This window comes from Parathielavia appendiculata (assembly GCF_033297405.1).
Source record: "Parathielavia appendiculata strain CBS 731.68 unplaced genomic scaffold N657scaffold_1, whole genome shotgun sequence".
Lineage (NCBI taxonomy): Eukaryota > Fungi > Ascomycota > Sordariomycetes > Sordariales > Chaetomiaceae > Parathielavia > Parathielavia appendiculata.
In genome coordinates this window covers 1,718,127-1,732,256 of record NW_026944220.1, presented here as the reverse complement: position 1 = coordinate 1,732,256, position 14,130 = coordinate 1,718,127, and the positions used below count along the sequence as shown (strand labels likewise).

At 56.3% G+C, this 14,130-nt stretch overlaps 6 protein-coding genes across 6 annotated transcripts; 3 read left to right on the top strand and 3 right to left on the bottom strand.

Moving 5' to 3' along the window:
* Positions 1 to 141: 141 nt before the first annotated feature.
* On the top strand, positions 142 to 1,725 carry N657DRAFT_639115 (CDK-activating kinase assembly factor). Its single transcript, XM_062791714.1, is given in 3 exon segments — positions 142 to 1,572; positions 1,585 to 1,590; positions 1,630 to 1,725. 1 exon segment carries the CDS (start codon positions 294 to 296, stop codon positions 1,413 to 1,415), a length of 1,122 nt encoding a protein of 373 aa, XP_062652400.1. The 5' UTR covers positions 142 to 293; the 3' UTR covers positions 1,416 to 1,572; positions 1,585 to 1,590; positions 1,630 to 1,725.
* Positions 1,726 to 1,999: 274 nt separating this feature from the next.
* On the bottom strand, positions 2,000 to 4,086 carry N657DRAFT_652258 (ANTH-domain-containing protein; the record flags this gene model as incomplete). Its single annotated transcript, XM_062794277.1, has 4 exons — positions 2,000 to 3,306; positions 3,362 to 3,664; positions 3,724 to 3,961; positions 4,039 to 4,086. 4 exons carry the CDS (start codon positions 4,084 to 4,086, stop codon positions 2,000 to 2,002), a joined length of 1,896 nt encoding a protein of 631 aa, XP_062652399.1.
* A 1,462-nt stretch (positions 4,087 to 5,548) lies between these two features.
* On the top strand, positions 5,549 to 8,444 carry N657DRAFT_639113 (uncharacterized protein). Its single transcript, XM_062791713.1, has 5 exons — positions 5,549 to 5,864; positions 5,934 to 6,712; positions 6,771 to 6,917; positions 6,970 to 7,092; positions 7,143 to 8,444. Exons 1-5 carry the CDS (start codon positions 5,639 to 5,641, stop codon positions 8,103 to 8,105), a joined length of 2,238 nt encoding a protein of 745 aa, XP_062652398.1. The 5' UTR covers positions 5,549 to 5,638; the 3' UTR covers positions 8,106 to 8,444.
* Positions 8,250 to 10,402, bottom strand: N657DRAFT_32209 (uncharacterized protein). Its single transcript, XM_062786804.1, has 3 exons — positions 10,056 to 10,402; positions 9,830 to 9,968; positions 8,250 to 9,760 (listed from the first exon to the last, which is right to left on the bottom strand). Exons 2-3 carry the CDS (start codon positions 9,904 to 9,906, stop codon positions 8,395 to 8,397), a joined length of 1,443 nt encoding a protein of 480 aa, XP_062652397.1. The 5' UTR covers positions 9,907 to 9,968; positions 10,056 to 10,402; the 3' UTR covers positions 8,250 to 8,394.
* Positions 10,403 to 10,541: 139 nt separating this feature from the next.
* N657DRAFT_639112 (uncharacterized protein) lies at positions 10,542 to 11,580 on the top strand. Its single transcript, XM_062791712.1, has one exon. It carries the CDS (start codon positions 10,649 to 10,651, stop codon positions 11,321 to 11,323), a length of 675 nt encoding a protein of 224 aa, XP_062652396.1. The 5' UTR covers positions 10,542 to 10,648; the 3' UTR covers positions 11,324 to 11,580.
* A 461-nt stretch (positions 11,581 to 12,041) lies between these two features.
* On the bottom strand, positions 12,042 to 14,056 carry N657DRAFT_32122 (cytochrome P450). Its single transcript, XM_062786795.1, has 2 exons — positions 13,881 to 14,056; positions 12,042 to 13,829 (listed from the first exon to the last, which is right to left on the bottom strand). Exon 2 carries the CDS (start codon positions 13,761 to 13,763, stop codon positions 12,093 to 12,095), a length of 1,671 nt encoding a protein of 556 aa, XP_062652395.1. The 5' UTR covers positions 13,764 to 13,829; positions 13,881 to 14,056; the 3' UTR covers positions 12,042 to 12,092.
* Between the last annotated feature and the right edge of the window lie 74 nt (positions 14,057 to 14,130).

Here is a 14,130-nt window from a genome sequence, read left to right as displayed (position 1 = left end):
GAGGATGATAGTGGACGCGTCGAGGAGACGCGTAAAGTGGGTGGGGTGGTAACAGACTTTTGGAACCCCACTGTAGTACGGATACTTAAGTTGCTCCCACTATCTAGCCTTATCCTTATCTATCGTACCAGGTAGGCATCACTTCAACTCGTCGGTGAACAGAGCTGGAAATTACAACTTCAAAACCACCAACCATCAACCCGCGAAACTTTCTCCCTACCTGGCTACCCAGTCACGTTTCCAACCTCTCTTCAAGAAAACCGCTTCCACGTCAACCTCTCAAAACCACCACCATGTCCCGAAGAGCGCCTCCCGGCGCGCGCACCGCTGCCGCCGCCAGCAGCGGCTCGACCTCTTCCTCCGCGCTCGCCGCCATCAACACCGAAGACATGTGCCCCGTCTGCAAAACAATCCGGTACCTCAACAAGGATATGGAATTCCTCATCAACCCGGAGTGCTACCACTCCATGTGCTCCAACTGCGTCAACCGGCTCTTCAACGATGGGCCCAACCAATGCCCCTACGCGGGCTGCCACCGCACGCTGCGGCGCAAGGGCTTCCGCAGCGCCTTCTTCGGCGACCTGGCCGTTGAGCGCGAGGTCGACATCCGCCGGCGCGTCGCCGCCGTCTTCAACCAGGTCGAGGACGACTTCGAGACGTTGCGCGACTACAACAACTACTTGCAGATGGTCGAGGACCTGACGTTCGACCTGGTCTCGGGCACCGACGCGCAGCGGCGCGCTGCCGAGGCGACGCTGCAGCAGTGGGAGGCGGAGCACAAGGCCGACATTGAGCGGAACCGCAAAGCCGGCAAGGAGGCCGACGAGCAGTCGCGGCGGCGGCTGGCGGCGGAGCGTGAGGCCGCGCGGCAGAGGAGGTTCGAGGCGCTGCGCGAGGCCGAGGAGGAGAAGCGCGAGCGGGCAAGGAGCCGCGAGGAGGAGCTGGATAGCCTGGCGCAGGGCGAGGCCGGGGCAGCTGGTGGTGCGCAGAGGGTGCAGCTGAAAAAGCGGGGGCAGGCGGCTGCGAGCCGGGCGGTCGAGGCGGCGGTAAAATCGGACGTGGCCGCGGCGGACGTGGGCCGGTTGTCGATTCGCGGTCTGAAGGAGAAGAAGAAGGCTCCTCCGCCCGACGGCCCGTACGATCCTTTTGGAGGGCTCGACTTCATGCCGAGCAGGTACAAGCTGCGCCCTGGACTTACGCATCCGGGGGTTGAGAAGTACAAAGTCGATCCGGCGCACATCACTGGCGGGTACAACTTTGATGAGTACGCTGCCCGGGCCATGTTTGAGGCGTTTGCCGGGCTGGGAGTCTTTATTGAGGATGAGAAAGAGGTCGGCATCGGGCTGTCCGCCGGAGAGGTGGCTACCATGAGCGCTGGCATTGCCGCCGTAGGCGACAAGATGGAGCTGGACTAAGTGACAGGAATTGAGGGCAGCTATCTTCTCGGCGAGTCTCTGCAAAGCATAGCGTCGGCGTTCTGTTTGGGACATGGAATCGAATTTGAAAAGGGGGTAATACAGGTTTGGTTCGAGTATATTACCAGAACGGTGCTTTAATGCCGAGTGGGACAAGGTTGGGCTAACCCATGCGGTTGCTGCTCTTCGTTACTAACTTGCTTGCGGCAGCAGCCACAAAAAAGAGCAGATTATTAGGTCTTACAGCACTGCTGAGCTGGCTAAGTAAGCGTCGGGGCCCTTACCGTTGTTTTTCGAAGCAAGATTGCGGCTATCTGAGACAGCGAAGGGCAACAGTCGCGGGCCGCAGAGCTGGTAGACCAGACTGCTCCCAACGCGACAAGGTGCAACAGACCCTATCCCCTATGAAATGGATACAGCCAGACCAAAAACATATTGCAAACCTGCTGAACGCCGCGCTAGATGCTGTGCCAAACGGACGAACACTGGGTGTCATCAGATCACCACTTTTGTGATCTTTTCACTGAACATTCCAAGCCTTCCTCCCCCTAATGTGATCCTGTTTGAAACTTGTCCAGACGACCCTATTGCTGCCAAGGCGTCTGTTGCGCAGGCCGGGGGAAAACAGGGATCGCCTCGAGCTGGTCCAGCCCTCCACCTATGGGCTGCTGGTTATGCTGCCAGCCCATCCCGGTACTGTGGTTGACAAAAGCACCCTGCCGGAACGGGTTTGTGCTGCCGGTGGGCTGGGAGACAATGCCACCCGCTGTGACTGGCCGTTGTTGTTGAGTCGATTGGGCTGGCTGAGCGACACCAAAGTTCTTGGCGAACGGATTGGTGCCCGTCTGCAGCGGTTGCATGGGCGCAGGCGGTGACGGGGTCTGTTGAGCCGGTTGAGATTGGAACGGAGAGTTTGAGGCCGGAACACCGAACAGCTGGGCTGCCTGGGGGGAGGAGCGGGCAAACGGGTTGGTGGACTGGCTAGTGGCGGGACGCTGCTGGGTACTTGCAGGCGCAGCTGCCGGCGCGAAAGGTGTGCCTGTCTGCTGGTTCATGAGCATGGATTGACGGAATGGATTCGTGCTCTGCTGCGGCACCTGAAGGCCCTGCAACGCAGGCGTCGTGGCGTTTTGAAACGTGGCAACGGCGTCTTGGGGTATCGGAGACAGAGGGCTGCCCTGGAAGCTGGGCTGCGGCTGGGGAGAGAACCCTCCATAGCCAGCTCCCGTGAAAGCCGACTGCATCTGCTGAGGAGTCTGCTGGGTAGGAGAGAACGCGGGCTGGGTCTGCTGCGGGAAAGCTAGACCGGAGGTGAGGCCGGTGGGTTGAGAGACAAAACCGGTTTGAAGCTGAGGTAGTGGCTGCGGTTGAAACGGAGCCGGACCCCATGACGGCATATCCATCTGTATCTGTATTTGGGGTTGGGCTTGCTGCTGCGGTTGCTGCTGCGGCTGAACAGCCATGGTTGTCTGATTCTGTTCGATAGACTCAAAGAAGTCAATGAGATCGGCATCCGGACCCTTTGCAGGCTCTGGTTTGGCGGGTGGTCGCGGCTGCGCTCCGTTTGCGTCTGTGTTAGAGGAAGGTTTTAGGAATTCAGACTTTGCCGCCTTGGAAGCTCCAGACACTCCGCCCTTGGCTTTCTTCGCCTCCTGCTCCGCCAGGTACTGCCTCCGATGTATCTCAAAATCGGGGTCCTTCAGGTACTCCTCGAGCTGACGCCCGAGGTTCACTGGCGCGTGCTTTAACTTGGGAACCTCTACTCTTGTGTGGTGCTCGTATTGCCTTGCAACACTCAGGTACTGCACCACATAGTCCGTCTGTCTCGTAAACGTGCGGTAAATTTCCATAGCCCTCTCCGCATCCGTCTTGGACAATTCGAAGAAATGACCTAGCAGACCGTCAGGAGGAGGAGGGCCACACGATGCTTCTGTACCAAGACTCACCGAGAATGTTGATCAGGGCCTGGTTCAGAACCTGAAAGAGGGCCAACAGATCCAGCACTAACAGCCGAAAGACGGTAATTGTAATCTCGTTCTCGGGCTCAGTCTCCATGACATCGCACTTGAGGAGAGCGGTGAGCTGGTGCTGCACAACCTCGGTCTCGCGCAGCAAGCCTTTTTCCACCGAGAGCTTCTCCAGGCGGGGTTCCTTATATCGCACCCAGTCAATCTTGGTTTCCCTGTATGCACGCGCTCGTTCCGAGAGGTAGGCTGAGTAGTGACGGATGTTTCGGCCTTGGGTTTGTGCTGCACGCGGCAAGGTCAGCTATGGCTGGGCGTCAGGGGCAGCCGAGTCCAGGACTGACCGTCAGAGAAGACGCTCACGGCCAGCATGTTCCTATGCTTAGCCAGGTACGCCAGTGTAACATCCGGTGAACCCTCCCGGATCATCAGGTGGACTGTGATCAAGCTCTTGAAGACAATGGTCCATGTCGAGTCACGAAGCCTGTATTGCAATGCTCTGAACACCTCTCCAACGCCTGCCTCTCCGGCGTGTGTTGCAACCAGAATGTGCTCGATGTACTTTGTCTTTGGCGGGGCGGCCTGGAGGAGCAGTATCGGTCAGCGGCCTGTTGCAGTGTATCCCCAGGACAGAACAGAGAAGAGCGGCGAGCCCATACCTTGACTTTGGTCGCGCCCTTGACTGATTTTTCGAAAGAGCTTGCCATGGTTACGCAATTTTCCAGTAAGCAGAGGGCAGGCGGGGGTTGTGGCTGGCAGTTCGGCCTCGCGGGATGTCCGGTCTCGTGGAAACGGACTTGAATAGGCGGAGAGACTCGCTAACTCGCTTGTAGAACACCCGCGACTGGTTTCGTCGATGATTGTGATGCTCCCAATGAGCGCGCAAATAACGATGCGCCGTCGGGGGTTGAGGTCGCGATCGGGCAGCGGGCGGCGGCAGTGCTGAGCACAGTGAGGTGTTGCAGCTCAGCCAGTCGCGCGCAGTTTGGCAGCAGCTTTCTTGCGGTCGGACAAATGCGCTGGAGTAGCCCAAAATGCGGTCCGCCCGCTCGAACAGGGGCTACAGAGACGGATACCACACGGTAATCGATAAGTTGCAAGAGGCCCCAAGTAGATCCCTGTCAACAGGAAACGGCCGCGGGTAAGACAGATGCAAAGTCCTGGTAAGCTGGCAACCTGGAGGCGTGAATACCATCAAGCAGCAGTGGGAGTCTTTGAAGAAGCATGTTCTCTGGTTGATGCGTTTGTTCCTAAGTTACCGACACGTGACAGTTGCCAATTCACAAGGTCTCACGAACAATGTCAATAGAGCACAGTTGACGCACGTCTTTTGAGTCAGAACGATGAAGTGTTCATTGTCGTAGAGACATAGCTAAACCTACAGTCACACTTCTTTCCGCGTTCAAGAAGGAAAAGGAAAAAGGGCGAAGTAATCCGTAAACAAAATGGAAAGGGAATACCCGAAACCGGAACATCCACGTTGGAGAACGCGGAAATCCTTCAAATGAATTCGGCCGGACTGAATGTCTCGTTGTACTCCTGAAGATCCTCCATGCTGTACCTCACAAATTGCGCCTCCCATTGTCAAATCCTAACAACTTCCAGGTTATCAGAGGCGGGCTGTACGTGCCTCAGAACCCATCGGCGAGGGTCTAAGGTGGGTGTGCTGCCACGCGAGGTACCGGAGAAATTCCACTTGGAAACCGCGTCCGCCACCATGCGCCACGAACCCGTCCGCGGAACACGCCCACTTAGGCGGCTGCAGGGCCCTACCCATTCAGAGTAATCAGAGATGCCGTCTTCGCGTCCGATGAGTAACAAGGTCGGTGTGCCGAACGCTTATTTCATGCTCCCATCCTTCTATCACAGCCAAACCACTTGAGCCCCGCGAGGGGAGAGTTTGGAAGTTCCAAAAGGAAGGAGTTTCATCATATGAGCACGCTGGCTTTCATCATCTGCACATTGTTAGCTTAGATCTGGTGTCGGTCGATTGAACGTGGTAGGAACACTCACTTTGTTTTGAATGGAAGGGATGGAGAAGAAAAGAAGAAAAGTTCAAAATTCCCGAGGCTGCGAACTGTTTTTGAAGCTGGCTGGACCCACACGAGCGCTCGGACCATTCATCAGCTGTGGAAAAGTGGGTCACAAGTCGTCCCTCAGCCTCGAGCCTTCAACTCATCGCGGTCTCCTCTCACTTGAGGTACCGAAACCTCGTGACTGAAGCTGGCCAAGCTGGGAGTCGAGGTTGGCCTAAGACGAATGGCACTGCCCCGCATTCAGCTGCGGCGCCTTTGCGGCTTCGGGCAACGACACCTGAGGTTTCTTCGTCACAGCACATCGACTCACGCTCACAGATTTCAAGTCTGCAATCGGCTTACACACAGCGCTGCCCGGTCCCCAATCTCAGAAGGTGTGTTGAGCCACGAGCATCAGCAGCAGAACAGGAGTGTTGGCCAGCAACTACGTGAAGAGTGGGCCAGATACAGTAGGCAATGCATCCTTTCGTCAACATACCTTGACCTAAGCCACCCCAATGCTGACCCAACTGCCAAAGATGCCTTCCCAAGGGCGTCCGCCGCTGAGGACTTCACCGAGGGCCAGACTGTCACAGTTCACGGATTTCTTGCCAGAAAACGAGTAAAGCACGCAAAGCTCGTGTTCGCAGACGTACAAATCGACAATGGCCCTGCCGTCCAGATCACCTCGAGTTTCCAAACGCCCGGCGGTCCAGGGCACGATGCAAACCAGGCTCTCAGGGGCATCCCGTTGTACAGCCCAGTGGCCGTTACGGGCAGAGTTGCTCAGATTCACAACAACTTGCTGTCGAGAGACGCCGTGTCTTCAACGGACACGGTGCATAGCCAGAGAGAGCTGTCAGCACCATTGTCAAGACCCGGGAGTTTTCCCAACAATGTATCCCGTGTCGACCTCGACCTCGAGAGCATCCAGCCCCTCAACGTCTTCCCAAAAGATATCATTGTTTCCAAAGGCGTCCAGTTCCCTCCCTCGGCCCGGCACCTGCAGATTCGCTTCTCAGATCCTCTCCGGTCCCGTCTGCTCATCCGCCCGCAAATCGCTTTCCAGCTGAGGAAATCCCTCAATAATCTCGCCTTCACTGAAGTCGAGACTCCCGTCCTGTTCAAATCTACCCCCGAAGGCGCACGAGAATTCTTGGTTCCTACGAGACGCCAGGGCCTCGCATACGCCTTGCCGCAGAGCCCTCAGCAATACAAGCAGATGCTCATGGCCAGCGGGATCCGGGGATACTACCAGTTCGCTCGCTGTTTCCGGGACGAAGATTTGCGGGCGGATCGACAGCCCGAGTTCACACAGGCATGGCACGACCGTCACTGCAGTTCTAGCTTTGTATTGGTCGACTAACCCTACGCAGCTAGACTTGGAGATGTCATTTGCCACGGGCGAGGATGTCATGCGGACAGTTGAGGTCATCATCTCGGACTTGACACGTTTGCTGAATTCCGATTACTCTGTCGCCCAGAACGGTGAAGATATCTATCTGGCGCCCAACAAGAGCTCGGTATGTTGATCAGCAGCCGTTCAAAAAATGTTACATCTCACAATTTGATCAGATAGCGGAAACACAACAAGGAATGATTCCACGTTATCGTACAGCACCTTTCCCCCGCATATCATACAAAGAGGCTATGACCAGATTCGGTATTGACAAGCCGGATCTGCGGATTCCATTCGAGGCGAGCCCACACATGCGTCTATTCCCGGGACCAGCTACTAACTGTGACAGATCCGCCGTGTTGACCACGTTCTATCCCGGTCATTCGTGTCGATGATCACTCATCTCGACAATCCTGTTGTGGAAGCCTTCAAATTCCGCCCAAAACCGGTTGAAGAAGAGAAACAGCCTCTTGCATTGAATCTGGTTGACGAGCTGATGAGAGCGCTTCCCCCCGCTCTCGCCCAGAACCCAGACGGTGCGCCAGTCGCACTCGTGGTCGACTCGTCGAAGCCACTCCGCAGCCTTTCCCCTCTTGGATTTGAGGGGGCCGGCGCCTTGCAGAGCGGTGGGGCTGGCCTCGAAGATTTCGCCGACCTGGAAGATGGCGATGTGCTTGTTTTCCAGGCGCGCGAGAACAAGCCATTCCAAGGGGGTTCGACAGCATTGGGCACGTTCAGAACTCTTGTATATCAGTCAGCCGTGTCCAAGGGTTTGCTGCCCCGTGACCTGAGTTTCCACTTCCTCTGGGTCACCAACTTCCCCATGTTCACGCCCGACAATGAGGCGGATCCCGGCCAGGGCGGAACCGCAGGGTTTTCGGCGACTCATCACCCATTTACCGCGCCGCTGACGGATGACGACGTGGAGCTTCTTGCGACAGATCCCCTGAAGGCTAGGGCCGACCACTATGACTTAGTTGTCAACGGCGTTGAGCTGGGCGGGGGTAGCCGGCGTATCCACGTGGCTAGGATGCAAGAGTACATTATGCGGGACATCCTCAAGATGACGGATGAAGGGGTGGCTCAATTCTCCCACCTCCTCGAGGCGCTCCGTGCTGGCTGCCCGCCTCATGCTGGCTTTGCCCTGGGATTTGACCGCCTTGTCGCCGTCCTCACGTATACCGATTCGGTCCGCGACGTCATTGCCTTCCCCAAGTCGATGAAGGGCGAGGACCTCACCGTCAAGAGCCCCGGGCGTATCACCAAGGAGCAGCTGGAGACATATCACCTTGCTTTTCCTGGCAAGAAATAATTGGTTGCTCTGGGCATCCTCACCTTGAATTATTACTTGTACAGCTTCCGAATGTATATTACCACTGATGGTTTACACTAGATCACAAATGGGATAGAAGGCAGGTCCTTGCAGTGAACAATACCATGTTTTCTCCTATGTTCATCTTCCTAGTACATCACACTCCCTCACTACTCACCCAACAAACACGGTTACTCTTATCAAAGTTCAAGACACTTCCTCATCCCTTCCGTCTCGGACAAACCCATTCATAAACATAGAAGATAACGAAAAGGGGCACAAAATCCCATTACAGTATCGCCAAAGCAACGACCATCGCAACAAGACAGGTGGCCGCAACCCCGTCGCTGTGCCCCTCGGAAACCGCAACGCCGTTGCCACTGGACGTCTGGCTGGTTGGCGTCCTCGAAGCGTTGGTGGATGTCGCGTCGGTGGAAGGCGGGTTGGTCGCAGAGTCGGCCTTGGAATTAGACTCGTCACCGTCGGAGTCGTCGATACTGGACGTGGAGCTGGACATGGCGCTGGTCGTGACCAAGGTGCTGGTGAAAGTTGTGTTGAAGGAAGCCGTGCTGGTGAAAGTAGTGCTGGTGAAAGTAGTGTTGGTGAAAGTAGTGCTGGTGAAAGCGGTGCCGCTGGTAAAAGCCGTGCTGGAAGAAGCCGTGCTAGTTGCAGAGCCGGCCTCGAAGTCAAAGTTGTCATTCTCCCCGTCGTCGATAGTGGAGGTGGGGCTGGTCACAACCGAGGTGCTAGTGGAAGTCATGTTGAAGGAAGTCGTGGTGGAGAAAGTCGTGTTGAAGGTAGCCGTGCTGGTAAAAGGCGTGCTGGTGAGAGCCGTGCTGGTGAAATTCATGCTGATCGCAGAGCCGGCCCCGAAAGCAGGGTCGTCATCCTCACAGTCGTTGGCGCTGGACGTTGGGCTAGATGAGGCCAAGGCGCTGGTAAAAGTTGTGTTGAAGGAAGTCGTGGTGGAGGAAATCGTGTTGGACGCGGAGCCAGCCTTGGACACAAACTCGTCATCGTCCCAGTCGTTGTCCCAGCCGTCATCCTCCACCTCCGGTACCACGGTCTCAGTAGCCGCCACTGCCGACGATGAGATCGCCGAAGCTCTCGACTCGTACACCGAGGCCACCGACTCGTGCGCCGAGGCCTCCCACTCGTGCGCCGAGGCCGACAACTCGTACGCCGAGGCCTCCAACTCGTACGAAGAGGCGACAGACCTGGCTGAAGAGGCGACATACCTGGCCGAAGAGGCGACAGATCTGGCCGAAGAAGCAGCCGACTGGGCCGAAGCGACGTCGTACTCCCAACCACGCTTGACGATAGCCGCGGCCGGAACGCGCTGCGCGCCTCCGCCGCCCTGGCCTCCCTGCTGGCCTCCGTTCGCCGCCTGCTTTCCCTTGTCCTGGCCGTTCTTTGCCTTCTTCCTGCCGTTCTTCGCCGCCTGCTTCGCCTTGGAGACGCCGGCCTTCCGTTTCGATTCCCAATTATCATCGCTATAATATCCCTCATCTTGCTGTTGGCGGGCTTGGAACATGGCCCGCGCCGTGATGACTGGGGAAGGGATGACGGTCGGCCACGCGCTCATGACAGAGGAAGCTGGGTACACGACTTGGCTGATCTTTGTCACAGTGGTGTCTTGTGTGGCGCAAGGTGTCCTGAGAAAGGAGGCCATGATGGTTAGCATGGTGAGGTGGTGTGGCAAGGAGAGGGTGTTGGTTACTCACTCATACTCTTGAGAGTCGGCGGCCTGGACGAGACCGAACGTGGCAAGAGCCACGGTAAGCAGTGTGCCGGAATGCATTGTGAATGGTGTTGTAGAGAGAAAGTATGCTTGATAGACTACGTGTTGGAGCTAGTGAGTGACTGAGTGGTTGGTGGTTAATAAACATCGGATGTCTGATGGAAAAGGATTGGGGTGCAATGGGAGCAACAGGGACCTGGTCTTTATACCTGACAAAGAACAGAGAGAAGCAGACGATCTGCAAACAAGTGGTAAACGATGCGTGAGTGATTCTAGGTCTAATTCCGCAAACCTAAAAGGTGCGTACTACTGCATGACATGACTTTGACGGCGGAGCCGGAGAGCAGCATGTTGCAGACGTTGGGTCAATATGTTGGATCAGCGGCAGTAGACACCATCAACATGATGTCACTTATGTTGCAGGTGCAGGAATGATGTCTGGAAAACTTCACCGGTGATGGGGGTTGACACTGTGCACATGCACCCTGGGAAACGCATAGGAAGAGTCAGGAGTCATGGTAAAGAAGAGAAACGAAAAGAGACGATAGAACCAACAATTACCAGACAAACACGCGTATGAGGTAATGGAGTAACTCATGCAATCAGCGGCCATTGCCACGCGTGAGCGAAGGTTCCAGGTCAGGAAGGCGCGACTCGTGTCTCTATCCCCCTTCTCGACTCCCTCCCCTCTATCGTCTTGTATCGCTACCATCATACCTTCATTCTCTTCTTGACAGTACCAGGGACAGGAGGGGAGTAACCAGTTTTCCCAATACCAACGAACGACGATACCAAAGCCAAAATGCGTTCTGTCATACTTTTCGTTCTATTCCTCATACTCCCGGGACCCTTCCATGCGTTGCCCACACCTGCCGACGAAGCCACAGTCCCAGACATGCCCCTCCCCGAGGCCATTTTGGCCATCCAGTCGACAGTCCAGGCCGCCTCAACTCAGGGTTCCATCGACATTGGCGATCTCCAGAGGCTCCTGGATATTGTTGCAGGCCATGTCGAGCGCATGCGCGAGGCCACCCACGGGGGCGGAAAGCCCGACAGCGCCACTCCTCAGTCCAAGGGTCGGGTTCAGAACGGCGGAGGAGGAGAAGACGACGGCTACCGCGACTCGTACGCCAATGGCAACGACGACAGCTACGGCAACCGCAACAACAACGGCAATAGTTACGGTAGCAGCAACAGCTACGGGAATGTCAACGCTTACGGAAACGGCAATGCCTACGGCAACGGCAGAGGCAACGCGGCCAACGCAAACACTCAAGGGGGAGGCGGACTCTGGGGAGACGAGAACGGCGGACTCGTCAACATCACCTGCAAGGGCATCAGCGTGTGCAACCCCGTGACCATCTACAACGAGGACGGCGGAAAGACAATCGATAGGTTGGGCAAAGCAGAGAAGAAGGCCGATGTAGAGGGTAGTAAGAATGCTGGGAAAGTCATGCGCGGCAGATTTCGACACTAGGAATGTTATTGCCAGCATCAGTGCTGCTGCCAACATTGATGCTATAGCCAACGACAGCGCTCGCATCTCGGATAATTCTCGTGGTTATCTCTTCGTTGGGAAGAAAGAATTGAAAAGGAAACCTGGAGGAGAACAGAAGGGAGATGCACTGGCGGAGTGCCATCCGGCCTTCGTTGTGTCCTTGGAAGGATCATGAACGGGACTCTGGAAAAGCCCCCCCTGGCGGTGCAAGACGGCTCAAGTGTATGATATGACAATAGTAATAGAGAGTACACCCATGGCTGGTAGATCAAAGTCTGCCACTTGTTGCGTCTCTTTTGCCCAGTGATCAGTATGAGGTCGAGAAATTCACCGAGCTGGTGAGAGTCGCCGGTGTATTTCATCAGTAGTGATCCATGTGAACAACAGGGCTAATATCAATGTTGAGATTCGGCGAGTATGACTTCAACAAAATGGCGACAGAGCAAAGGAGCGTTTCTGCCGTAAGCAGGATGGCCCTGATTGATTAATCTGGCAGGCTTGATGATCTTGCATTATTAGATGACAATTTCTGCAGTTCTCAAGTTCACCAATTAAGATTTAACACAACGCAGCAGAGACGGCTCAGTGTCAGGAGACCTCTATCTTCGTTGCGCTCACATGTATCTTCGACCTCAGTATCTGCATGAATGAACAGCAACCATAGGCATCCCAGGCAGCCGCTTAACACAGCAAACAACCCCATTAAGACACATATATGTCCAATCCTTTACATCCACAAATAAGAGATTTACCATGTCTCCAAGACAGGCTTGCACTTGACTGTCACACCATACTTGGGCCGGAGCACAAGGCGCCACATCTTCCAGTCTTCCGGGTCGGGCGTGCTGTCGTCACGCACAAACTCCCACCGGCTCAAAAAGCAGCAGAGCAAGACCTTCATCTCGACCTCGGCAAACTTGCGGCCGATGCACCCACGGGGACCCTGCAAAAAGGTCATGAACGCGTTGGGCACGGCCGACTTGGGCAGGTTGTCCCAGCGGTCCGGGTCGAACTCGTCGGCGTCTTCACCCCAGAACCACTCCATGCGGTTGATGGCGTTGGACAGCATGTACGTGACGGTCTTGGCGGGCACGTGGTAGCCGCTGATGCAGTCGTCCTCCACCGACTCGCGCACCGTCATGGGGATGGGCGGGATGAAGCGCAGCGACTCGCGGCAGACCTTGTCGAGGTACGGCAGCTGGTCCGGGTCGGGGAGCGCCATCGTGTCCGGGTCGTACGTCCACGACCGGTCGAACAGGAACGGCATGTACTCCCGGATCTCGTTCCGCACCCGCTCCTGGATGTCGGGGTGAATCGACAGCAGATGGATGGTCCAGGTGGCTCCGGTGGCCGTCGTGTCGTGGCCGGCCCCGAGGAACGTCATGATCTGGTCGCGCATCGTCTCGAACGACAGACCCGGCTCGCCCTTCTCACGGAGGGCCATATCTTCTTGGGTAATGAGCGACAGGACGTCCTTGGCGTTGGGGTCGACTCCGGAGCGGCTCCTCCGCTCGGTGAGGATCTCTGTCGCCTTGTTGATGATGATTGCGCGGGCCTTATTGATGTCATCGTTCATCTTAGAGGGGAGATACTGCGTTTTCGGGAAGAAGGCTTGGACGCCGTGGAGCAAGCGCGACTCAAAGTCGAAGTTGAAGCACAGCCGGTAAGCCTCGCGGAGGGGCAGCGTTTCGTCCTCGAGCGAGCCGATGTCGTAACCAAAACCAGCCTTGCCAATAATGTCAAGGGTGGCGCGGTTGAACCACTCGAGCACCTCAATCGTCCGCTCAGACGCGTTATTCCAAATCACCTCGCGCTCCTGAAGGTCGACCATCCGAAGGCCCTTCTGCCAGAAAATGGGCACGAACGAGTGGATGGCCCTGATCGAGAACCCGGGGTTGACCGTCTTGCGCTGGTATGCGTGTTCATGCCCTTCGGCGAGGAGCACACCGTTGCCGAGAATGCGCGTCATCCACAGCTTTGCGCGCAGAGGCTTGGGGAAGTTGTAGGGGTTCTTGCTCGTGACGTGCTTGATGCCCCGGTTATCGGCGATTGACAACCGCTCGGTACCCAGGGGGAAGCAGTAGCGAATGATGCCGCCGTACTTACGGTGCCACTTGCGCTGTGGCACGCCGCACTCCTCCGTGACGATGGGTATGAACTGGCCCCATAGTGGGAAGCCACGGACCGTCGGAATATGGCGCAGCTCCGAGAAGTACCTGGGGAAGATCCAAGATCGCCAGAATGCCCAGTAGATCAATATGCCTGTCACTACCCAGAGTGGGACCGTCTGACAAGTTGGGTGCCCGTACTTCCTCGCATAGCAGAAAGACACTGCTACCGACAGGGCGAAGACAGGAAAAGGAGTGTTGACTTTGGTTCGGGAGCTGTCCTTGGGAGGGTCGATGATCCTAGGAGCCATGTCTGCAAGATGGTGTTGTGCTAACCGAGTCGTGTGGGTGCCTTTAGGATAGGTGCTGTTCGAGGCCTGGGTTCCGAGATAAGTATGAGATCTGTGGAGATTGATGGGAGCAGAGACATCACTGCGGCAGACCAGAGTTATATAAATCCCACTGTCTTGATCTTTCGGCAGTTGCTGATTACATCAACCTTGATAGACCACCGTCTTGATCTCCGGGGCAGTAGCTGATTAGAAGGGGTTTCCCTCTGTCTGGATTGAACCTTGGGGGGGTCTGACCGCGCCATATGCGGGCGGGGGCCGTATATGACATGCATATCGCATCATAACCGGCGACTGCCGCAGATCTGAGAGGCGAGAGGATTCTATG